Source organism: Prunus dulcis, chromosome 3 (assembly GCF_902201215.1).
Source record: "Prunus dulcis chromosome 3, ALMONDv2, whole genome shotgun sequence".
Classification (NCBI taxonomy): Eukaryota; Viridiplantae; Streptophyta; class Magnoliopsida; order Rosales; family Rosaceae; genus Prunus; species Prunus dulcis.
The window spans coordinates 18,605,654-18,630,566 of record NC_047652.1 but is presented as its reverse complement, the minus strand read 5'-3'; the positions used below and the strand labels follow the sequence as shown (position 1 = coordinate 18,630,566).

Below are 24,913 nucleotides of genomic sequence, written 5' to 3'. Positions count from 1 at the left end.
GAAACGGTGGAAACTGTCAACTCCAAGTCTCCAATAGACAGTGACAGCGTGACCAATTTTAGTTTCATTGTAAACCACCTTTGTATTATCATTATAAACACCAATTTTCAGTTACCTGAAATTTTATGTTTATGAAAATGATGGTCAGTTCATAAGTTGTGGACACCCTTCGTTGGGATGAAGTTTTTGTTTCATTTGATTAAAATCTGAGACTTGAAAGAGATGTTCGTTTTTGGCGATATTTATGTCCGGCGCAATCAGCTCCACCATTCATAAAAAGAATGGACAATGTCCGGCGCAATCTTTTTGGCGATTAAGAGTATCAGCAGCATGGACAATTTCTAATGAATTTTTTTAAACAGAGCTGCATGGCATTGAAACAAGAAAATTTGGAGAGAAGAAACTGAAAGAGAGAGGCATTTGGGTGAAGAATTTGGAGCTAACTTTTAATGGGTGAAAGGGTCTTTTGGTTAATTAGGGCTTGTTTGGGAGTGATTCTTGATAGGCCAGAATCACTTATGGGGAGAACCACCTCTCATGTGATTCTCCATATAATCACTTTAAGTGATTTTAAGTGATTTTGAGCAGAAACACCTCCCATGTGCGTCTCCATAAAATCACTTAAAACCGCTTAAAGTGATTATTTGGAGAAGTAATTCTCCATAGAAGTTTTTTGTGGCCTATCCAGAATCACTCCCAAACGAGCCTTTAATGTGGCTGATTATGATTAACTGATGTGGCCAAAAAAGAGTGTGCCTTAGTGAGCCATATATCTTTTTCCAGATGGTGAATGATAGAATGACACTGGATCCTGCCATAAATATTAGTGTATTGGTTAAACTGAAGGCCTGTGTTATAATAATCTGTTTGATATGCATTCGTCTACTATAAATAACACAATCTGTAACAACTGTTGCACACAGAGACATCTTAGATTCAAATGGAAAATCCTCCAACCATTCTACTTGTTTTGGCTCTACTTTGTGTTTCAGTGGTTGCAGCAACAAGAACTAAGCTGCAGTCAATCAACAATCTGGACGTTGTTGGTATTTGCAAATCAATGGTGGAGACACAAGGCTATACTTGCCAAGAACATCAAGTAAGCATCAGAAAGTACTTCCTGCCTTATTTCTATCTTTTGCAGTTTATGTGACAGATATCAATGTTTTTGTCATTTGTCATGGAACTGTTGATGAGTTTCAGGTAACGACAGCAGATGGTTACATCCTTGGCTTGCAGAGAATTCCGAAGGGACGGTCTGGTAATGAGATAGCAGACAGGCGGCCTGTTCTGTTACAACATGGGCTCTTAATGGTTTGCACCTAGGCACCATGTATTTGAGCATGCATACATATACATGTGCAAGACATGAATGAACTAAAAAAACAATTGTGTGTGGCACCAGGATGCTTCAGCATGGCTACTCAATCCACCGGATCAATCTTTGGCATTTATCTTGGCAGATAATGGTTTTGATGTATGGCTTGCCAACTCTCGCGGGACAAACTCTAGCCGCGGACACCCATCACTTAGTCCTGATGATGATCTGGTTCTCTTTGCCTTTTTGAATGTTGATCACATCATGCCATCTGCATCATGGTCTCATACTAATGATATGCATTATGTTCTATGATATGTAGGCTTACTGGGACTGGTCATGGGATGAATTGGCATCTCATGATCTTCCGGCTTTCTTCCAGTATGTGAACAATCAAACAGGACAGAAATTACACTATGTTGGGCATTCCTTGGTAAATATTTGTACATTTGTTCATAATTCAAGCTTTCGAATTTTGTTAGACATATAAAAGTAGATGACTGAGACTTGAAGTAATGAATTATAGGGAACTTTGACTGCCCTTGCCGCCTTCTCCCAAGAAAAGCTGTTAAACTTGCTAAGATCAGCTGCTTTGCTTAGTCCGGTGGCTTATCTGGGTCAGATGTCCTCACTGTTTGTAAGAATCCTAATGGACGTATTTTTAGCAGAGGTAGCACAACTCAATGAACTTTTTTGTTTTCAAATATGGATTCTGAAATTTATTGTTACAAAAATAGGATAACTGACCAAAATGTTATCTTGTTTTGTTCAACAGAAACTGAAATTGTTGGGTTTACAAGAATTCCCAAACGGGTGAGATAGCAACTCAAGCTGTTTTGCTTCAGTTGTTAAGACAGATGCAGGCAACATCACAAGTTTCAATTTGGTACAAAATTGTCTGATTGTGACAGATGACATCAATAACAACTGTTTTTTTGTTCCCTCAAAATTCCAACAGGCAGACACAACAACTTGTGGAGTTTATCTGCACACTACCTGGCATTGACTGCTCCAACTTATTGGCAACTATAACAGGTACAAATGTTAGAGTTAATGATTCACATTCTTAACTTGATTTATTTATTTATTTTTAACTCCATTGCTGATTGACTTAATTTTTCCCCCCTTGCAATCTATAGGCCCAAATTGCTGCCTCAGTTCTTCAAGCAAAGGTGCTTTATTTAAGCATTTCCCCGAGCCCACTGCGACAAAGAACTTTATACATCTGTCTCAGAGTAAGTCTCTTTCATTTCTAGGTTCAGTAATGGTGAGTTGTAAGTTGTAGCATCTAAATGTCTGAATTATAACAAAAAGTAAAAACAATAGCATTTGAATTTTGAAGCTTTAAGTTCCCAGAAATCCTCTCTAAGTAAATTAAATTCTTATAAAATTTCAATGTTTGCTCCTGTCTATGGATTTTGAAAAGTGGTCAGAAGGGGAACGATCAAAATGTACGATTATGATCTTGAAGACACAAACATGGAACACTACAAGCAGCCTTCTCCTCCTGCGTACAACATGACAAACATTCCGAAAAACGTTCCTCTTTTCCTCAGCTACGGATTGAGAGATAAACTTTCTGATGCTAATGATGTGGGGCTTTTGCTTGACAACCTCAAAGATCATGACAAGGACAAGCTTGTGGTACAGTGCAGAGAGGAGTATGCTCATATGGATTTTATTATAAGTATGAATGCCAATCAAGTTGACAGGACCCGACCCAATTTCCACTTTGGAATTCGAGCCAAGTCCTGTGCGTGTCCAACGTCTGGCGAATGTCGGGCACAATTGACCTTTTTACCCTTCTTACTTCAACTTCTCTTTAAATTTCCTTAGACTTCTGCCGAAAATTCGGTAGAGTCTCCCCTGTATTTTGACCAACCCCAAAACTTTTCACCTGTCAAACAATCTCAGAAACCCTACCAACATCCAGACTAAATCAACAAACAGATTCCAACCTCAGTTCCTTATGTTCAACATGATATCAGAGCATTTTCTAGGGTTTTCAAGGTTGCAAGGATTCTGCAAAACTTTACCTTGGCGCGGAAACTATGATTGGCCCGGTGGTGGATCCCGCGTCCTTCTACGGCCTGGGGGCGAAAAACAGGTTGAAAATGTGAGTGGACCAAAGCAACAATAATGTTCTTCAAAACAATTCTCATAAACATAATATCCCCCATGGTAAAATAAATTTAGCTAAATAAAATGAATACTTACTTATTATATCACGCGTAGTCAATTCAAGGCATTCTATATCAGTCATATTCAAACTTGAAAGTTTCATACAAACCACTGAATTCAAAGCTTTCATAAAAGTACTGAAATCCAACGCGTATAAAAACTCTGTACTCAGATCTTTCATAACTGAACAAATATAAAGGGATCTATATCTGAAAAATCAGAAAAAACTGATTTATAATAGCTGAAAATCAATATTTAATAAAGAAACTCAGAATCCTTTGAAAATACCACCAGTATGTACCCCTGTCATTTCCGTCAATTCCCTGGCAGGTCTCGGGCGTCACACAGACTTACCCGAGCCGCAAACTGGCGAAATCAGGGGACTATGATCAGCCTGTCCCGCCGGCAGATTCCTCGATGACACCAAGTCAACTCGAGTCGCTCTGGCAGGATGCAGGGGACCGTAGTCAGCCTGATCCGCAATCCTGGCAGGTCTCGGGGACATAAAGTCAGCCGAGCCGCAATCCTGGCAGGTCTCGGGACACCAAGTCTGCCGAGCCGCAAATCCTGGCACTCACGGTCCGAGCGTCCCCGAAACTCGTGAGGCAAGTCAAGTGCACTGACTGAACTATAATCAGACTGGATGTCCGTAGACATCGGTCCGACTCTGGGTAATCACCATAAAGAAAAACGGGTACGAGGTGGTTTTAAAATAATGTCATTTTAAAAAGAAATATCTGAATAATAACTGTAAAACTCAAGTCGTGCTGCGGTCTTAACTGATTCAAAACTCAAACTCTGTTTCTGTAACTGAAATAAGCACCGACTTATAGAATTATTACTGTACTGATCATATTCAAAATCGTATTAAAACTTACTCAAAGACTGAATGAAGAAACTTACTCAAATAAACTCATTTATAAAACTCATTTATATAAAATCATTTATAAAATCTATTTTATATAAAAGCACATCAATTCATATAAAAGCACAACAATTCATTCATGAAATCTGATTTATGAAAGAAGGTCCACTCACAGATGGTCCAAGCTAATTTGACCCTTTGAAGCTTCCTCATGCTGATCGGCTGGACCTCTGATGCCTGATTATCCATAAAGATTAAATTAATAAACTGCTGAATAAAAAGAATTTCAACTAAACACCCTGCCCCCGGCTCCTAGAAATACGTTCACTCGTTTCAGGTTACTCCTATGCCCACCTTAGCTTTTTAGACTCTTAGGCCAGATTTGGAAGACCCGACGCTTACTGAAGCGATAAGCTATCCGACCGGCCGACCCGGGACCCCGCGGGTCCACGGCCTCCGATGGCCAATCTGGGCTTCCCTGAAGGTTTCTCATACAGCGGGAACCATATTCTGCGAATTTGGTCCGAATCGGACGGTCGGATCGGCCAAAATCGCGTTATCTCTTAAAACCCTAACCCTAGCCCCAGGGTTCGCGATTCCGGAGTATCCGGGACTCCGATTCGCAATCCGTCGAATCCTACACGATCCTGAAATCACGTAGACCGACATATCCGAAATTCAGCTCGATCCGACTATTTAACGACACAGCACTCACGGATCGCGCGATATGGAAAATCCGTTCGGGGCTCAAACGGACTCCGAATCGAGATCCGCGAAATTCCACACGCTCGTGACGACACGAGGGTCACAAATCTGCACATAATTATATCATTACCCTCGCCCACGCGCTCCAGCACGCGCGGGCAGCTTTGGGTGTCCAAAGCGATACCGGGTGGCCGAAAAATCTCGGAACCAAGACTCCAAACTCCTACCCTAGGTAAAACACCCCATTTGGAGTCACTTTTGTTCTTGGACCACCCCAAAAAAGTGACCAGAAACCGTAGTTTCGAAGGGCCGAAGTTTCGGCCAAACTTCAAGTCGAAAATCGAACCTCTTATCGCTAAAATCGATCGAAGCCCATATACCCATCAGCTAGAGCACGAAAAATAGCTCAGAAACCATACCTTACTCGATCGATTTGGTGGAGAAACGAAGGAGAATTTCGAGCTGGAAGTTCGGGTGGCTTTTGCAGGAACCTCCGTCGGAAAACATGGTTTTCCGGCCAACTCAGGGCGGCCCCGGGGTTGAGATCGGTCAGGTTGTGACGGCGACACGAAGGCGGACCCGTAGGTACCAACGGCGGAGATCGGCTCGGCCTGTGGTGGCGGGCCGTCCCTTGGAAGGCGAAGGGTCGCACGACCCAAATCGCGCGAAGGAGAGAGAGGGAGGAGAGAGAAAGTGACGGGGAGAAGAGAGAGAGGGGTATAAAATCTGACTTTTTGGCCAAATTACCATTTTGCCCTTCGCGGTTTTTAGACCATAACTTCTTCGTTACGGCTCCGATTCGGGTCTACTCCGTGTCTACGAACTCCTTTCGCCGCGCTCTACGCAATGGCGTAAGCGAAATTCCCAAATTCTTTCTCGATCAAAAAGTCAAATTTTCCCCCATTAAAATATGCGAGGGCAATTTGGTCATTTTGCTAAAAGATATTTTCCTTACCTTTTTAAGATATTTTCTTTCTTTTTGATATTTTGTTTTGGGTTCTTACAATCTACCCCCCTTATAAAAATTTCGTCCTCGAAATTTGCATCTCTGTCCTTCCAGGAGGGGAGAAGAACTGCTCCTGCATTGGTTACTCGGATTACGACACTGCACATCTCACTGAAATCTAATTACTTTCTCTTCCAAAAATCTGAACTGCTTGTTTTCTACACGTTCTATAATCTTATTGGGTCCAATCTAGCTAGGATTTGGCTCCCTGACTTCCTTAAATCTCATTTCACCTTACTTAATATTCTGTCTTCATACTTGGGTGATCCATACTATGTTTCGAGTAAGGCATCTATTGGAATCATTTAATCCAAGGAAATCCAACAACTGTCACTTAAGGCATACTCTCAGACCAACATTTTTACTCGAATCATTCTGAAACTATAGTACGTTACGTTCCAATATCCTTCCACAATTTGAGTCATTTCCTTAAACTGGTCGTCTCTCTAGAACAATTCAAACCTCCCTGATCTACTCTATTCCTTTCAATTCAATCTTCCTTTACTACTGAAAGCAACCATTACCAAAATTTATAGCTTTCAATCCTTTTTTTTTACTGGATTCACCTCTCTCAAGGATGAATCTCGGGCTGACCAAAGCCTGAGCTAACAGTTCTAAGGTTTACTGGAGGTTTGGATCTCCCTGTCCACTAAGTACCGTAAATACGGCTCCTGCTAAGCCTCTGACAAAGATTTCTCTACCGGTTCAAACACCGGTGCAGTTTCTGTCCAATTTGAAAATCTCATCTCCTTACATCGAGATAATTGTCTAATTTTCCTATGGATACCACCACCATTTGGGCCCAACTTGAGAAGAAAACGAGGATGCACAGAGTGCGAAGTCTACAGGAAGTAAAACCTATGCTCTGATACCAAATTGACAGGACCCGACCCAATTTCCACTTTGGAATTCGAGCCAAGTCCTGTGCGTGTCCGACACCTGGCGAATGTCGGGCACAAATGACCTTTTTACCCTTCTTACTTCAATTTTTCTTTAAATTTTCCTTAGACTTCTGCCGAAAATTCGGCAGAGTCTCCCCTGTATTTTGACCAACCCCAAAACTTTTCACCTGTCAAACAATCTCAGAAACCCTACCAACAGCCAGACTAAGTCAACAAACAGATTCCAACCTCAGTTCCTTATGTTCAACATGATATCAGAGCATTTTCTAGGGTTTTCAAGGTTGCAAGGATTCTGCAAAACTTTACCTTGGCGCGGAAACTATGATTGGCCCGGTGGTGGATCCCGCGTCCTTCTACGGCCTGGGGGCGAAAAACAGGTTGAAAATGTGAGTGGACCAAAGCAACAATAATGTTCTTCAAAACAATTCTCATAAACATAATATCCCCCATGGTAAAATAAATTTAGCTAAATAAAATTGAATACTTACTTATTATATCACGCGTAGTCAATTCAAGGCATTCTATATCAGTCATATTCAAACTTGAAAGTTTCATACAAACCACTGAATTCAAAGCTTTCATAAAAGTACTGAAATCCAACGCGAATAAAAACTCTGTACTCAGATCTTTCATAACTGAACAAATATAAAGGGATCTATATCTGAAAAATCAGAAAAAACTGATTTATAATAGCTGAAAATCAACATTTAATAAAGAAACTCAGAATCCTTTGAAAATACCACCAGTATGTACCCCTGTCATTTCCGTCAATTCCCTGGCAGGTCTCGGGCGTCACACAGACTTACCCGAGCCGCAAACCGGCGAAATCAGGGGACTATGATCAGCCTGTCCCGCCGGCAGATTCCTCGATGACACCAAGTCAACTCGAGTCGCTCTGGCAGGATACAAGGGACCGTAGTCAGCCTGATCCGCAATCCTGGCAGGTCTCGGGGACATAAAGTCAGCCGAGCCGCAATCCCGGCAGGTCTCGGGACACCAAGTCTGCCGAGCCGCAAATCCTGGCACTCACGGTCCGAGCGTCCCCGAAACTCGTGAGGCAAGTCAATTGCACTGACTGAACTATAATCAGACTGGATGTCCGTAGACATCGGTCCGACTTTGGGTAATCACCATAAAGAAAAACGGGTACGAGGTGGTTTTAAAATAATGTCCTTTTAAAAAGAAATATCTGAATAATAACTGTAAAACTCAAGTCGTGCTGCTGTCTTAACTGATTCAAAACTCAAACTCTGTTTCTGTAACTGGTAAATAAGCAGCACCGACTTATAGAATTATTACTGTACTGATCATATTCAAAATCGTATTAAAACTTACTCAAAGACTGAATGAAGAAACTTACTCAAATAAACTCATTTATAAAACTCATTTATATAAAATCATTTATAAAATCTATTTTATATAAAAGCACATCAATTCATATAAAAGCACAACAATTCATTCATGAAATCTGATTTATGAAAGAAGGTCCACTCACGGATGGTCCAAGCTAATTTGACCCTTTGAAGCTTCCTCATGCTGATCGGCTGGACCTCTGATGCCTGATTATCCATAAAGATTAAATTAATAAACTGCTGAATAAAAAGAATTTCAACTAAACACCCTGCCCCCGGTTCCTAGAAATACGTTCACTCGTTTCAGGTTACTCCTATGCCCACCTTAGCTTTTTAGACTCTTAGGCCAGATTTGGAAGACCCGACGCTTACTGAAGCGATAAGCTATCCGACCGGCCGACCCGGGACCCCGTGGGTCCACGGCCTCCGATGGCCAATCTGGGCTTCCCTGAAGGTTTCTCATACAGCGGGAACCATATTCTGCGAATTTGGTCCGAATCGGACGGTCGGATCGGCCAAAATCGCGTTATCTCTTAAAACCCTAACCCTAGCCCTAGGGTTCGCGATTCCGGAGTATCCGGGACTCCGATTCGCAATCCGTCGAATCCTACACGATCCTGAAATCACGTAGACCGACATATCCGAAATTCAGCTCGATCCGACTATTTAACGACACAGCACTCACGGATCGCGCGATATGAAAAATCCGTTCGGGGCTCAAACGGACTCCGAATCGAGATCCGCGAAATTCCACACGCTCGTGACGACACGAGGGTCACAAATCTGCACATAATTATATCATTACCCTCGCCCACGCGCTCCAGCACGCGCGGGCAGCTTTGGGTGTCCAAAGCGATACCGGGTGGCCGAAAAATCTCGGAACCAAGACTCCAAACTCCTACCCTAGGTAAAACACCCCATTTGGAGTAACTTTTGTTCTTGGACCACCCCCAAAAAGTGACCAGAAACCGTAGTTTCGAAGGGCCGAAGTTTCGGCCAAACTTCAAGTCGAAAATCGAACCTCTTATCGCTAAAATCGATCAAAGCCCATATACCCATCAGCTAGAGCACGAAAAATAGATGAGAAACCATACCTTACTCGATCGATTTGGTGGAGAAACGAAGGAGAATTTCGAGCTGGAAGTTCGGGTGGTTTTGCAGGAACCTCCGTCGGAAAACATGGTTTTTCCGGCCAACTCAGGGCGGCCCCGGGGTTGAGATCGGTCAGGTTGTGACGGCAACACGAAGACGGACCCGTAGGTACCAACGGCGGAGATCGGCTCGGCCTGTGGTGGTCGGGCCGTCCCTTGGAAGGCGAAGGGTCGCACGACCCCAAATCGCGCGAAGGAAAGAGAGGGAGGAGAGAGAAAGTGACGGGGAGAAGAGAGAGAGGGGGTATAAAATCTGACTTTTTGGCCAAATTACCATTTTGCCCTTCGTTGTTTTTAGACCATAACTTCTTCGTTACGGCTCCGATTCGGGCTTACTCCGTGTCTACGAACTCCTTTCGCCGCGCTCTACGTAATGGCGTAAGCGAAATTCCCAAATTCTTTCTCGATCAAAAAGTCAAATTTTCCCCATTAAAATATGCGAGGGCAATTTGGTCATTTTGCTAAAAGATATTTTCCTTACCTTTCTAGATATTTCTTTCTTTTTTTTTTTTTTTTTGATATTTTATTTTGGGTTCTTACACAAGTTGTGTATGATCCTCTAATGGCCTTCTTCAGGCTCCATTGAGACTTCAGCTACTTTTGTAATCTATTGAAAAAATAAGAGGGTTCCTAATGTTACAAGTTACAACCAAAGAATCCCAATTTGGCAAGAAAAAATTGAAAGGGGAGAAAGACATTTCAGTGAAGAATTTGGGGCTGACTTCAAACTCTAAGTGGGTAAAAGGACCTTTTGACTAGTTAATGTGACTCATTATGACTAACAGATAGGGAGAGAACAATTCATGACGTGTACAAAATAAATTTGCTTCATTAGAAATACATATCAGTAAGGCACACAATCTGTCTAGTCTCTAGGTATGTATGCAATATAATGACACTGGACCTGCATTAAATATTGGCTCAAGTTATTGTATATACGCAACAATTTTTTAACAATGAACAATAACCCTTCAACCACTCTCAGGAAAAAGCTTTAAAAATTGTAAATTGTTGCACTCAGAGACAACCAAGCTCAAAACGTCTAACCCTTCAACCACTCTACTTCTTTTGGCTCTACTCTGCGTTTCAGCAGTTGCAGCAACAAGAACAAAGTTGAACTCAATCAACAATCTGGATGATGGGATTTGCAAGTCAATGGTGGAGACACAAGGCTATACTTGCCAAGAACACGAAGTAATTATCAAGTGTCGAAATTGCCAGCCTTACTTCTATTTTTTTCAGTTTATATATGTTACTCTTTGACATTGACTGATTAAATTTTGTTTTCCTTTGTCATGGAACTTTTGATGGGTTTAAGTTAACAACAGCAGATGGGTACATCCTTGGCTTGCAGAGGATTCCGAATGGACGATCCTGTAATGAGACAGCAGAAAAGCTGCCCGTTCTGTTACAACATGGGGTCTTCCTGGTTTGCACCTAAGCACCATATGTTTGAGCGTGCATATGTACATACATATGTGCATGACATAAATAAACTAAAGAACAATTGTGTGGCGCTGGCAACAGGATGCTTCATCATGGCTACTCAATCCGCCGGATCAAGCTTTGCCATTTATTTTGGCTGACAATGGTTTTGATGTATGGCTTGTCAACAGTCGCGGGACAAGCCCTAGCCGCGGAAACACATCGCTTAGTCCTAAAGATCCGGTTCACTTTGCTTCTGGAAATGTTCATCACATCATGCCATCTGCATTATACTCTTTTACTAACAATACCTATGATCTTCTATGATATTTAGGCTTACTGGGTGGTCATGGGATGAATTGGTTGCGTATGATCTTCCTGCTTCATTCCAGTATGTGAACAATCAAACAGGACATAAATTACACTATGTGGGGCATTCCTTGGTAAATATTTGTACTTTTTTGGTTTGTTCATATTTCAAGTTTTTAAGTTCTTTTGTACATAAAAATTAGATGACTGAGACTTGAAGTATGGAATTATAGGGAACTTTGACTGCCCTTGCTGCCTTCTCCGAAGAAAAGCTGTTAAACTTGCTAAGATCAGCTGCTTTGCTTAGCCCTGTAGCTTATCTGGGTCACATTTCCTCACTGATTTTAAGACCTGCTGTTGACATATTTGCTGCAGAAGTAACACAACTCAATGAACTATTTTGTTTTCAAATATGGATTCTGAAATTCATTATTATAAACGTAGCATAACTGACCAAAATGTTCTCTTGTTTTATTTAACAGAAACTGAAATTGTTGGGCTGGCTGGAATTTCCGAATGGGTGAGATAGAAACTTAATCAATTTTGCTTCATTAGTCACATGCAGATAATATCATAAACTTAACTCAACTTGGTACAAAGTTTTAGATATTTTGTTATTCTCAAAATCCCAACCGGCAGATCCAACAACTTGTGGAGTTTATCTGCACAACACGGGGCATTGACTGCTCGAACCTCCTGGCAGCTATAGGAGGTAGTAACAATGTTAGGCTTGCTCATTCACACTTTTATTTGATTGAATTGATTTTTTGTTTTTTTGTTTTTGCAACCTCCAGGCCCAAATTGCTGCCTCAATTCTTCAAGCATAGATGCTTTAGTTGAAAATGATCCACAGCCAACTGCGACGAAAAACCTTATACATCTATCTCAGAGTAAGTCTCTTTCATTTCCAGGTTCAGTAATGGTGAGTTGTAATATCTAAAGTACAATAGAAACTGTAGTATCTGTTTTGAAAGTTTCAGTTCTCAAAAATCCTAACTAATTAAATTAAGTTCTTACAAAATTTCAATTTTTGCTCCTTGTTTTTTGATTTTGGAAAGTTGTCAGAAAGGGAACCGTAGAAATGTATGATTATGGTCTTGAAGACACGAACATAAAACACTACAAGAAACCCACTCCTCCTGTGTACAACATGGCAAACATTCCGAAAGACGTTCCTCTTTTCTTCAGCTATGGAGGGAGAGATTCGATTGCTGGCGTCAACGATGTGGGGATTTTGCTTGACAAGCTCCGAGATCATGACAGGGACAAGCTTGTGGTAGAATACAGAGAGGAGTATGCTCATGTGGATTTTATTATGAGTGTGAATGCCAACCAAGTTGTGTATGGTCCTCTACTGGCCTTCTTCAGGCTCCATTGAGAGTTTAGTTACTTTTGCAATCTATAACATATTGCCTTTTGTAGGGTTTTGTTCACCATTAATAATGAGATTTATGACTATCTACAAGGCTTGTGGTAGGTAGGCAGGTTGAACATGCTTTACAAATGCTGCATTAGGTGCCCTTAATTAGAGGCTAATTATGTGATTAACAAAAACAATTTAATCACGGAACAGAATATTACAGATTATTTGCATCTGGATGAGCATGTACTGTAATGTTAGGTTTCACATTCTACCATATAATTATGAAAAGGCAATGAACAACTAGGCAGCTTCAACTGTTATTATAATTAGCTCACTGAGAGGATCAAAACAAGCTCTCTTTTCCACTAAGATCATTACAAGACAGAAGACTCAACAATAACTCAGTAACCTTGCCATCTCTGTCTTCTCAAATATAGATGTTTGGTCTGAGAGCAAAATGATTCTGAGCTGCAGCATGAATTGCTAAAAAAGGATTGACATCATTGTTTCTTGTTCGATGGCCCTTTGTGCTTTTCGAAGGCAAGAAAAGCTCTTCGCAGCGAACAGCACAAGGCGGTGAAGCTCTAACGTTAACTTGCCGATTAAGATTCCTATCAGCTGAGCACCCCAACATCTTCTTCAGCTTGCTAATCAAATTGATGAGCTTCTCCATCCTCTTAAGCTTCTTTGCTGTGCTTCTCATAACGTACCTCACTCTCCTAAGTTGGCAATGGTGGGTTTTCGGGGCTTGCTCAGCTTATACATATATATAGTTAGGAGTTGAAAGTGTGCTCTGGCATATCACACGGAAATTGTGTAAGCTACTCTACAAGGGCAACAGTTTGTAGTTTTCATGAAACTTGCTTTTCTTCTGTTATTTCATAAATGAATGAGAACATTGTCATGGCGCAGAGGCCTTGTCTTTTTCTTGCTTTTATAACGCTCTTGCAGCCTTTGCTTGAGGATGTTACGTTCAGTTCGTTAGAGAGAGAGAGAGAGAGAGAGAGTGGAGATTTTTGGTTTCTTAGCTCATTAGGAAAAAGTTGGACTGGATCAAACAATAATTTCATTGCATCTTCCAATTTTATTCATATTTATATTTCTTTGAGTTGTAACTTGTACCAACTATAAGTTTATCAGTTATTATTTTTTTATTTGGAGAGAGATTTGAAACCAAAATCTTTTTTCAATAGGTAATAGTTTTTTATTTTTACTTTTTTATGATTTTATAAGACATTGGTATGCACAAGGTAATTTCATAATAAAAAATAATTAGGGCTTGAGCACTATTATTTTATTATAAAAATTTGATAAAAAATGTTTATTACTTTATGATCAAGCTAAGAGCAACCCCATTGGTCCAATCCGTGATGAACAAATAATAAAGAACAAAAAACACCAATAAATTTCATGAGAAACCATGCCCAGATGACGTGTAAATCTGTCATTGGTCGACACACGTAGCTCGCCCACAGCCCAAAACCCTGTAAAGGCCCGCTTTGTCTTCTATGCCTCGAGAGGTTTCTGAATTGATTCGTAGAATAAATCTGAGAGAGAGAGAGAGAGAGAGAGAGAGAGAGTGAGAGTGAGAATGAGAATGAGAGGTAATCAATTTCGAGCTGTGTCAATCATCTTCTTATTTTGCTTCGTCTTCAGTGTCTGTGATGCACTGTACGGACCATCATCGCCAGTTCTTCAGCTAACTCCTTCCAACTTCAAGTCCAAGGTAAATTTTGAATCTTGAGCAGTAACTGTAGCGTACCCTTTTCCAGTTCCTTAATCTTTTGCATAATTTATTGGAATTCGTCACCATTTTGATCGAAAGAAGCACCTGGGTATTGATTAGTTTGCATTTCAGAAGTAATTCTATTTCTGCTGAAAGCAAGCATGCCCCTTGGGTTTTGGCCCTCGAAAAGCAAAGCAAAGTTCTTTCTTTTATTGGTTTTAGACTTTTATTTCTTACTGAGCTTATTAATTTTGTGGGATTTAGTCATGTTTGCTACTTGACTGTTCGGGGATTAGATCTGGTTCATAGCTTCTTGGGGATTTTTGGTTTAGAAAAGCCAGCCAATTTTGCACTGAGTAGAACTTATGTAATGCATTTGCTTAGTTAACTGCACTTTCTCTTTTTGGTTTTGTTTTCTGATTTGATATATGATCAACAAGTTCTGATTCTTATTGGGTTAATTATGGATTCCTAGGATAGTATATTACTTACAAATGTTTTTAATGTGATTCTTATTTTCGTTTGCGATCATCTTATGTGATCAATAAGACATTGGATCAGACCACAATCTGACTAGTATTGCCTCGAACTGAATCCTTTGCAATGGTGGCAGGTTCTGGACTCGAACAGAGTTGTTCTGGTTGAATTCTTTGCACCATGGTGCGGACATTGTCAAGCTCTAACACCTATATGGGAGAAGGCGGCTACTGTCTTGAAGGGTGTGGCTACCGTGGCAGCTCTTGATGCTGATGCGCACAAGTCCCTTGCTCAGGTTTCCTATAGTTACTCTTGCAATTACCAATTTTGACTTCCAAGTTTGAAGATGCAATAGTAGATTACCAACGTCCCTTTGCCTTCAAATAACTTAATTGAACTATATGATTCATATATTAGGTTGCATGAAAATTCATTCCCATTCTATAATAATTTTGCGGGATATTTGTAGAAATGTCACCTGAACTTATACCTCAGTTTCAATTTGTCACCTTAAAGAAAAATTTAAGTGAAATGTCACCTTAAGTTTTCAAAATTTATGATTTGTCACCTGACTTTAACATCATCCAATTTTCCATCCATTTTGAAGGGTATTATAGTCATTCCAAGCAAAATGGTTTACATAGCTTTATATTTAAATTATATAAAAAAGAGGGTTTACATATTGGAAAGACTAAAACACCCTTTAAAATGGATGGAAAATTGGATGATGTTAAAGTCAGGTGACAAATCATGGATTTTGAAAACTTAAGGTGACATTTTGCTTAAATTTTTCTTTAAGGTGACAAATTGAAACTGATGTATAAGTTCAGGTGACATTTCTACAAAAATCCCTAATTTTGCAGCATGTGGACAAGGAAATCTGAAGATTTCTGGTTTGTATTTTCCTAATGTTTACTAATACGTTAATTTTGTGTTGGGGTGTTGATGTGTTTGATTGCTCTATAGGAATATGGGATTAGAGGATTTCCAACAATAAAGGTGTTTGTACCTGGGAAACCTCCAGTTGACTATCAGGGAGCAAGGGATGTGAAACCCGTTGCAGAATTTGCACTCCAACAGGTTTGTAATCTCTTGTTCAAAATTATTTCTTTTTTTTATTAGTTTATTCTCTTGTTTGTAATAGGGATAGTCTTTTGTAATCATGTCTGCTCCACTATATCTTATCTTGCTTTAGCACTTATTCCTGCGATGGATAGACGGTGATAATCATTTGTCTCACTTGGTCATATAATCCTCTTGCGTAAAATGCATTGAAGTATTAGTTATGTGACTATTCCGTTGTCTTTCACAGATAAAGGTGTTGTTGAAGGACCGTTTAAGTGGAAAAGCAACAGGAGGACCAAGTGAAAAATCTGAACCTAATGCTTCAGTAGAATTAAATTCCCAGAATTTTGATGAATTGGTGGTTAAAAGTAAAGAACTCTGGATTGTGGAGTTCTTTGCACCTTGGTAAGTGCTTTTAATTGGTATGATGATCTTATAAGCTATTTTCAGATAATAATCTCAGTCTACTATATGAACTTAAAGTGCATCTGCTTGTAGCAAATTATCGACTGTCTTTCAATTTCCTTTTTCTTAAAGGTGTGGCCACTGCAAAAAATTGGCACCTGAGTGGAAGAAGGCCGCTAAAAACTTGCAGGGGAAGGTGAAGTTGGGACACGTTGACTGTGATGTAGAGAAGGTAAGTTTGGCTTCAGGCTTTTCTTTTTGGGCAACCAGGCCAGGGCAGGATGGTAGTATGTACTGGATTTACATTTTTTTATTTCTTGTACTATATGGTTCTAATGAGGTGGCATTACCAGTCTCTGATGAGCAGGTTCAATGTTCAAGGATTCCCAACCATATTGATATTTGGAGCTGACAAAGATACCCCACTCCCCTATGAGGGTGCAAGGACTGCTAAAGCCATTGAATCATTTGCTCTTGAACAATTGGAAACAAATGTTGCACCTGCTGAAGTGACTGAGTTAACTGGCCCTGTAAGCTCTTAGCTTCCTTCCAATAATTAAGCTGTGTGAAATTGTAAGTAACCTGGGGGACTAAAGCTTTACTATAATCTTCCCTTGTAGGATGTCATGGAAGAGAAATGTGGTTCTGCTGCCATCTGTTTTGTTGCTTTCCTACCTGATATCTTGGATTCCAAGGCAGAAGGGAGGAACAAATACATTCAGCAGTTATTATCCGTTGCAGAGAAGTTCAAAAGGAGTCCCTATAGGCAAGTTTTTGGGAATTCTCTTACCATTCCTCTCTCTCTCTCTCTCTCTCTCTCTCTCTCTCTCTCTCTCACATGCGGAAGTGTCTGGAATAATGCATAAATCATCCCCAACCAAACCTCTCTTGTTTGAGAAGCTGAATATATAGTTGCTGACCATGAACATTCATGTATGTTGCAGCTATGTCTGGGCAGCCGCTGGTAAGCAGCCAGACCTCGAGAATCGTGTAGGTGTTGGTGGTTATGGATATCCAGCATTGGTGGCCTTAAATGTGAAAAAAGGTGCTTATGCACCACTTAAGAGTGCATTCGAGCTTGATCAGATTATGTAAGTTTTCTACCTCCACCTCATCTTGAACTGCTCTCGAGCCTCGTGATGAATAAAACAAATGAATATAACTCTACTTCGTTTTCTCAGAGAATTTGTTAAGGAAGCCGGACGTGGAGGAAAGGGAAACTTGCCTCTGGACGGCACCCCCAACATTTCAAAGATTGAACCCTGGGATGGTAAAGATGGACAGATCATTGAAGAGGATGAGTTCTCCCTCGAAGAACTTATGGGCGGAGGAGATGAAACTACGAGCAAAGATGAGTTGTGATAAATTAAAAGCAATTATAGTAGAGAGAAAAAATCTGTATCAGGCTAAGATTGATTTTGGAGGACGCTACGAGTTAAGTGTTGCTGGTCATTCTAGTGTTTCTGTATTTAAATGACGTTGTCAACAGTGCTCAAGAGCTTTCTTATGAGGAAGGCCTTTATTTTGTTCTCTTCTTAGCAAACTTATCAATATAGTGCAAATGTGATGCCCTTTAAAGGGTTCATTGTTGAGGAACGTCAATTCATAGCAGCAAGGAAATGACCGCTTTGGTTTATCGGAGTTTGGCTTCTTTGCTTGCTCTGGACTGGATTAAAAAACTTTCTTATGCATGGATTTTATACTACTCTTGATCGATTTTTGTGTGCTTGTATTTAACGCAGTAACTCATCATATCTTACGATGGGGCAAGGGTTTCTAAAAACACCCAGAAATTAAATCAGCACAGCCATTTTTTAATAAATAAAAAAGCTAATCCTTTCTACTCCCTTTTATATTTTTGGAAGAAGAAAAGTTGATCCATTTGCTTATACCCCTCATATCGGATCCACAGTCGATAAAAAGTGAATCACCTATACATGCTGTAGCTTCTAAGTACATCCCCTTCTACCTATTTCAGAATTTCTCCTTTTGACATCAAAGTAAAATCAAAACGGCCATTCCTTAGTTCAAATTCTTGGAAAGTTGAATAGGCCTTTTAAAAGTCGCCATTTATCCTCCCTAAGCATTCTCTTCTCAAAGTTGAATCTTGAAATATGGCCTTGATAAAATCTACCACCTGCACAAATGAAGAGCTTGTGAAACCAACGAATATCGAACAGCACAGAAAGCCGAACAAAACACGTGCTCTAGTGAAATCATACCTCCGACGTCGTAAAACCACAACTGTGCAATTGTCCACTTTCCCAGGCTGTTGTAATGGATTTTAGAGGCATGTCTAATAAATCTGAAAAAGAAACACAAAGAAAAAGGGCATTGGATCTCCATTTGCAGGACACCTAATAGATCTCTACTGAATCAATAAATTTTCAGCATTAGACAGAAAACTTGCCTGCCAGTTTACGAATTTTACGTAATGAGGGTATGAGATCATCAAGAGTGCAAGTGATGCCCTCTTGTGACTTCACTACTTGGAGAGCGGCCAAGCCATCCAGCAAAGAAATTAGGCTTTCCAGCATCACATGAATCAGTCTTTGAAGCTAGGAGCATAAATACAATGATTTAGTTAGCTGCAGACATATGTACAGCATCAAAAGTACAAGAACCAAATCTATGACTGATTGATTATACCTCTAATGTTTCTTCTGCTGCCATATCATCCAAAAGAAGTATGTCCTTTGCGACTCTAGAAAAAACCGACTCTAGGACCATACACATGCTTCTCTTGTAAGTTGAAGCCAACAAGAGTGGCTCCCATATCATACGCACCTTCTCCAGAATGAATACAACCTGACCAAGATATGTTTAGCCTTATAGCCACAACTCACTAGAAAGAGAAAGGCACTAAATCCCTTAACACCTATAACAACAAATAATATATGAAAGAAAAACATGCCACATGAAAGTTACCTGATCTATACTGAATTTTGCAGATTGAAATTGTTGCATTTGATGGGTATTCTGGAATCCGTCAGCGCCATCTAGAGCCTGATAAACAAAACAAAAAAAAAAAAAAAATTTGCTTAAGTCAAACAGGAAACTGCAAGTTCCTAAAATAAAGTACATAACTTTCTGATTCTTATATGAATTGGAACATTTCGGCAAGATTTTACCTCTCTCAAATTATGAATAACAAGTTTAACTTGTCTCTGAAGTATTTCCTCTGCCATTAGATGAAATCTTGGAGCCATATCAACAAACATAGCATGTTCTTTGATGGAACTTGGAAAGTCTGAGCGATACTGGGGCAAAAAGATAATAATTGTATGAGCCATCAAAAGATTTAGATATTACACGAAGGTTAAAGTTAAATGCCCTTTAGGAACTGATCAGAGGAAATGAATTCCCTATTGATGGAATAGCAAATCAGCATTGTGTTGAGATCTTTTACATTGTGCATCCCAGAAATAGTGGACTGCCCTTCTTTGGAACATAATAGAACATATCATTTTTTTGATTGGATAGTGGGACATGATATTATAGATGCATGCATGCATGTGATGCTGTGTTGGTGGTGCGGGAATAGATTCTACAAATTAATAACACGAGCTAATTATGATTGTTCGTGGATACCTCAAAAGCAAGCCCAAGTATCTCTTGAGATAGATAAAGGCAATCATTGTACATAAGAACAGCAACCTGGTTGATTCCATCAAGCTGCATTTCTAGCTTCACAAGTCAAGAGAGAAGATTACTAATATAACAATGATGCAAAGTTGTGTTTGAAAAAAATTACCAGATGGCTTAGCGGGGCAAGTTTTGTAGTACTAGTTTCCATGTACTAACCTTAACAGGAATCACAACTTCATAGAGAAGTAGAGCATCCCTTGCAGCACGATAGAACTCAAAAGCAACTCTTGGGGATGACAAGCAAACATCCTGCACAAAACCAATCACAGTTGTGGCCTTAAAATAGAACAAATGTAATTTATGAAGAACCATGAGGAAAGATAAGTGCACTTAAGGTAAGATGATTTAATCATTAAAATGAAATCATGATTACTAGAGTATTTCGAGAGATCAGCATATAAATTTTTTCTTACTTTCTAGACCTTCAAAGTTCTTTTTTTTTTTGTTTTTTTTTGTTTTTTTTTTTTTTTGTGGAAGTTGTTTCTTTAGGTTCCTTCCCATCTGATCTACAGTTTCAACAATACTTTCTTTTTATACACAACAATGTTGGAGAAAGTATAGTTGATCATGCCTGGCAATTACAGCAAATCATATAATAAACTTTTTATGACAAGCAAGCAACCTGCTAGCCTTGAGCCACATATTAGTGTTATTTTATGGAGAAAAGTCATTTATTTTTTCTGTTCAACAACATCTAGAGGGGGAAACCAAATAACTATAAATTTTAATCCATATACCTTAAGTGTCTGATGCACTAGCTTCATTAGTTGAATTGCTGCTTTGGACACCACACAACTCTCTGACAGGAATAGCAAGTCAACATGACCTGGAGTTTTGGCAGCAACGCCATCTTTCTTACCATTCCTTGTATACTCCTGTGGAAAATATATTATTCAAAGGCTAACATATCAATATAGCTACAAATGCATTCAAGACGGTCTTAGAAGCTTACTTGAGGAGCAGCAAAATCACATTGTAGAAGCAGATTTCTAGCTTTTGCCAAGATTTCTGTCTTCTTCCTGGATGCGAAGTGAACCTCGACATTTTCAGCAAAATTGCTCAGTTGGTTATCTTTGTTATCAGATGCTGAAATAAACTTCATTTCCCTTAAAGCAGTCTCAAACTCAGAAGTACATTTGATGATCTTCAGAAAGTCAGCAAGTTTTGAAGCATCTTCAGGGACAACCTGATACAATAAACTTGCATTATTTTTCTTTACCTAATAAAAACAAAAGACAAACAGTATGTCTTCCTATAGCATAGAAATATGCAAAATGAAAAATGTCATGAACCAGATATGCAAGCAACATATTTGATCACAGATAATGACGAAGTAAATTTGAGTATTCAGTAAAAACTCCTTTACTAATAGCGACAGGATATCAGAACCAATTATTATTTTTAACTTATAATGGCATCAATAATGGCAAATAATCTGGTTATCATGTAAGGCACTTCGCAAAAGCTAGATGCAACAAACACATCAATAACTATAATACTTAAGCAAACATAGTATAAACTAAGGGCACAACTGTTTTCTTTTTAATCACATTATCTATGCACTAAATGAACTGGATGATCAAATGGTGAGATCAATGATAAAATGTCGATTTCCCAGGTCAAACTAAAATCAAATAGTGGACTACTATTCTTGAATTGTTAACGTATATTTATAATAGAGTTCAAATAAACTCGTAGAAAAGGAGGGCAAGGGTGGGAAGAGATAAAAGAACCTTAGAAAGAAAATTAGAAATAATTAACTCTGAAATCCTTGGCCATGTCAATCTTCCAAAGCATCGAATCCAAGATACATCTTTAAGGCAAATGTGGTTGTTAATAAACTTGATAACCTGAATAATCCCTGAGTAGATAATCTCACCATCCATTTTTTCAATCTGAAAATCCAAAGGAAAAATGTCAATGCAACAATTAGTAGAATCCGGACAGGAGAAATTTGTGGAAATGCACTTAATAAATTGAAAAACGAACAGTCTTTCCCGCAAATCAGCTATACAATACACTAAGGTGAACCCTTTTTTTTTTTTTTTCCTCACAGATTACATGTTCTGCCATTAAACATTTTCAAGACAAACCATTGGAACAAAAAAAAAAAACTTAGACAAGAGTGACATGCCAAATCTACCTTAGGATCACTTGAAGGTACAATGTTCAGTGTCGCCTCAGTAATTACTTGTGAGTCTGGATTTACTTCTGCCACAAAGGACACAGGAGCTCCAAAATTTAGAGCCGGAAAGATGACATGCTTGATCATCAAGTCGGCAACTTTAGCAAGCCCATAATCCAAAATTCCAACCACCTACAAGATCCCTTTCACAAAATCAGAGAACTGAATTCATAGCAAAGCACATTGCCCTCATTGCGTAAAGCCAAAAACCATTTGTAACTGCTGAATTTCGTTTAGTTTTGAACATTACAAGGTTATTATGCGTCTACTTCTACTGTCAGTGTTAAACGGAAGGAACGAAAGATCTTGACGTGAACTTACATCCAAAGCTTCCAAAACTGTACGGAGTTCAATCCCATCATTTCCATCGACGCTTAGTACATACTTGACTCGGATTCTATTAGATTGCCGTTCAAACCGCACCGCATTTCCAATGAACCTCACAAGCACCTCTTGAATCTACAAACCCAAACCGAATTCCTCTAAAAAACACAATCACAAAACTCAAATAAAAATCACCACAAGAACAATCACGTTTCACTGGAACAACGCTAATATTTTTTGCCATGAATTTGTTCTTTAATTTTCTCTCATTTTCGTTGATTTTCTCGGCGACCAAACAGAAAGTTATCCCGTTTACCTCCTCAAAGCACTCTGACCACTGTTTCCTCAGCAAGTTGTAAACCACAGGCTCTCTCTCATCAACCCGATCATCATCAGACACCCTAAGAGCCTTCTTGAGCTCCCTCAGTTCCTCAGCTGTGAATCTCAGCCGTCCATTCCTCAACCCCTCTCTGGCACCCTTCAGCTTCTCACTTATTTCCAGAATTGCCCTCACCAACTCCAACAATCCCTTCTTCTCCCTCACCTCTTTCGTCGTGGCGCTCATCTGCTTCATAATCTGCCCTATCTCCGCCTCGATCGGACTGTCGGAAATCGAACTCAGAAGCTGAACGACGTCGTCGGAGATTCGATTGGAGCGTGAAACGACGTCGTCGCAGACGGAGAAGAGGTTGGCGAAGTCGTTGTGGTGAGAGAGGAGGTAGGATTGGATTTTCGACTTAATTTGGAGCGAGTGGGAGTCGAGGCGTTGGATAAGGAGGCGGAGATCCGGTGCGGACAGAGGGGTGGTGGGGTCGCTGAGGTCCTGCGCCGACAGTAGCTCTCGGACGTTGATTGAGTCGAATAGGGCGTCCATTTTCGGCGAATCGGGCGGCTGCGAGTGCCGGTTGGAGAGACTCGGAGGAGTATGGTCTGCAGCGGGGTGGTGGAAGAAGAAGGAAGAAATGGAGTTGTGGAGGTGTTAGGCGGAGTGTGATAACGTGCGCCGGGAGCGTTGGTGTTGATTTCGGGGCGGGCTGTTACTATCCGCGGGGAGGTTTTTTGTTCGGCTATGGGCCTACTGGGCTTAATGGGCTGATCATGGGCTTCATATTTCAAATATATATATATTTTTTTGACAATAGATATTCTAAGCTACATATTGTCTTTTTAACTGAGCATGCTCAGTCATGGATTAAGAATGTGGTGCGGATAGAGGACGGCATATGTTGCGTGAATATGACCCAAGTCATGTTGAGTGTGTTTAGGTTTGTTTTGACTTACATTTGTCAAGTTCAACTGTTTTAGTCAAGCTTAATTCGCCACAAGATGATCCCCATTTCATCTTCGTAACCATGCAACATCTGATGTTGAGGCAGCGAGGGTTTTGCTTTACTAAATTTCTGGGACCATCGATCACCAATTGAGGGGTCGGATAGGTTGTATTTAACGTGGGTGACACTTCGTGTTAAAAGAGTCATGTTCATATCATATTGTGTCCCTTCATGTTCGTGTTCGTTTAAAAAAATAGTCAATCTTAATTCAGTCCATTAATTGATAATGTTGAATGTGTCAAAGCTAACCTAAACTAGTTATAATCATTTCGTATTCGGATTGACCCGAAGCTAAGATTTTCAAAAGTAAGTTTCTATTATTCTTATTAAACCTGTAACAATTAAAATTTATACAGTAATTATCAAACGAAATTTCACTTAATTATGAAAACATACAAAACAGTAAAAAGTGCTCTTACAATCATACATTTCTCATACAGTATAATAGACTAGTTATTGAAATGATGAACAATTTTCTCTATATAATATTTTAACATGTTTACGTGTCAAAATTAAGTTATTAAGTTTGACACTAACTCGATTTGTTTATCCTTCGTGTTTAGGGGGTCATATCATTTTTGCATATCCGTGTCAAGTAACGATTAACCCAAACTCACTACTCTTTGTTGTGCTCTAATCCGACCCAAATTAAAAGTTCTCTCTCATAAAAACAACCTAATTCCTAACTCAGTCCAATCACCAAACCTCCAAACCTAAAAGACTAAGGCCACAGCAATGTTAGTGGTTTACGTTCGTGCCCGGGTATGAAAGTTGAACTTATATTTAGTAGTTTAATAGTTACAACAGCATTACTAAATAGGTGCAATGAGCAGCACGCCTGAAAAAAAAAAAAAATCATTATAGATTTGGCAAAAACAAAAGTCTAACTAAAACTTAGACTAATTCACATGTCGATACAAAACAGCATATTATTTTCCTTGCCAGGCAGTAATGCAGAAATAACCATGAAAGATCCCCTCCTTTTCTCTCATCAATTTAATTTCCATTTTGATTAATTTTGATCACACTTAAGAGTGAGAGAGAGAGAGAGAGAGAGAGAACATTAAAGGAAACAACCTTGTTGGACCATGGATGGTCCAAGAAAATTGGCATTTTCAAACGTAGAATTAGAATTTCTAGTCATATCTTTCTGCCCTCATCTGTAGACTCTAGTT

At 39.5% G+C, this 24,913-nt stretch overlaps 3 protein-coding genes and 1 pseudogene across 4 annotated transcripts; 3 read left to right on the top strand and 1 right to left on the bottom strand.

The window, feature by feature from the left end:
- The first annotated feature begins 940 nt into the window (after window positions 1-940).
- Window positions 941-10,066, top strand: LOC117622990 (triacylglycerol lipase 2-like). The gene is made up of 11 exons (XM_034353814.1): window positions 941-1,099; window positions 1,204-1,314; window positions 1,406-1,549; window positions 1,641-1,751; window positions 1,845-1,988; window positions 2,094-2,131; window positions 2,277-2,353; window positions 2,458-2,553; window positions 2,745-3,022; window position 4,086; window positions 10,026-10,066. The coding sequence occupies exons 1-11, from the start codon at window positions 941-943 to the stop codon at window positions 10,064-10,066; spliced, it is 1,200 nt and encodes a 399-aa protein (XP_034209705.1).
- A 296-nt stretch (window positions 10,067-10,362) lies between these two features.
- Window positions 10,363-12,672, top strand: LOC117621919 (annotated as a pseudogene). Its single transcript, XR_004584939.1, has 10 exons — window positions 10,363-10,405; window positions 10,466-10,674; window positions 10,799-10,909; window positions 11,008-11,148; window positions 11,240-11,348; window positions 11,448-11,591; window positions 11,697-11,733; window positions 11,849-11,926; window positions 12,009-12,104; window positions 12,273-12,672. The product of XR_004584939.1 is annotated as a triacylglycerol lipase 2-like (transcript).
- A 1,221-nt stretch (window positions 12,673-13,893) lies between these two features.
- LOC117621565 (protein disulfide isomerase-like 2-3) lies at window positions 13,894-17,950 on the top strand. Its single transcript, XM_034352119.1, has 9 exons — window positions 13,894-14,303; window positions 14,917-15,075; window positions 15,747-15,860; window positions 16,093-16,250; window positions 16,383-16,482; window positions 16,604-16,780; window positions 16,871-17,016; window positions 17,195-17,341; window positions 17,432-17,950. The coding sequence occupies exons 1-9, from the start codon at window positions 14,169-14,171 to the stop codon at window positions 17,610-17,612; spliced, it is 1,317 nt and encodes a 438-aa protein (XP_034208010.1). The 5' UTR covers window positions 13,894-14,168; the 3' UTR covers window positions 17,613-17,950.
- Window positions 17,951-18,043: 93 nt separating this feature from the next.
- On the bottom strand, window positions 18,044-23,424 carry LOC117621564 (centromere/kinetochore protein zw10 homolog). The gene is made up of 14 exons (XM_034352118.1): window positions 22,724-23,424; window positions 22,405-22,542; window positions 22,042-22,215; window positions 21,632-21,793; window positions 20,851-21,084; window positions 20,636-20,773; window positions 20,055-20,147; window positions 19,842-19,937; window positions 19,382-19,510; window positions 19,179-19,256; window positions 18,900-19,058; window positions 18,661-18,808; window positions 18,473-18,555; window positions 18,044-18,387 (listed from the first exon to the last, which is right to left on the bottom strand). The coding sequence occupies exons 1-14, from the start codon at window positions 23,279-23,281 to the stop codon at window positions 18,307-18,309; spliced, it is 2,271 nt and encodes a 756-aa protein (XP_034208009.1). The 5' UTR covers window positions 23,282-23,424; the 3' UTR covers window positions 18,044-18,306.
- Between the last annotated feature and the right edge of the window lie 1,489 nt (window positions 23,425-24,913).

Coding starts and splice junctions, on each gene's coding strand:
- LOC117622990 (XM_034353814.1), top strand. CDS start 941: ATGGAAAATCCTCCAACCATTCTACTTGTTTTGGCTCTACTTTGTGTT. Junction 1,550..1,640: donor TTAGTCCTGATGATGATCTG/GTTCTCTTTGCC, acceptor TATGATATGTAG/GCTTACTGGGACTGGTCATG. Junction 2,554..2,744: donor CTTTATACATCTGTCTCAGA/GTAAGTCTCTTT, acceptor GATTTTGAAAAG/TGGTCAGAAGGGGAACGATC.
- LOC117621565 (XM_034352119.1), top strand. CDS start 14,169: ATGAGAATGAGAGGTAATCAATTTCGAGCTGTGTCAATCATCTTCTTA. Junction 16,483..16,603: donor TTGACTGTGATGTAGAGAAG/GTAAGTTTGGCT, acceptor TGGCATTACCAG/TCTCTGATGAGCAGGTTCAA. Junction 17,017..17,194: donor TTCAAAAGGAGTCCCTATAG/GCAAGTTTTTGG, acceptor TGTATGTTGCAG/CTATGTCTGGGCAGCCGCTG.
- LOC117621564 (XM_034352118.1), bottom strand. CDS start 23,281: ATGGACGCCCTATTCGACTCAATCAACGTCCGAGAGCTACTGTCGGCG. Junction 20,774..20,850: donor GTGATTTTGCTGCTCCTCAA/GTAAGCTTCTAA, acceptor TATTTTCCACAG/GAGTATACAAGGAATGGTAA. Junction 18,809..18,899: donor CAGCAGAAGAAACATTAGAG/GTATAATCAATC, acceptor TTATGCTCCTAG/CTTCAAAGACTGATTCATGT.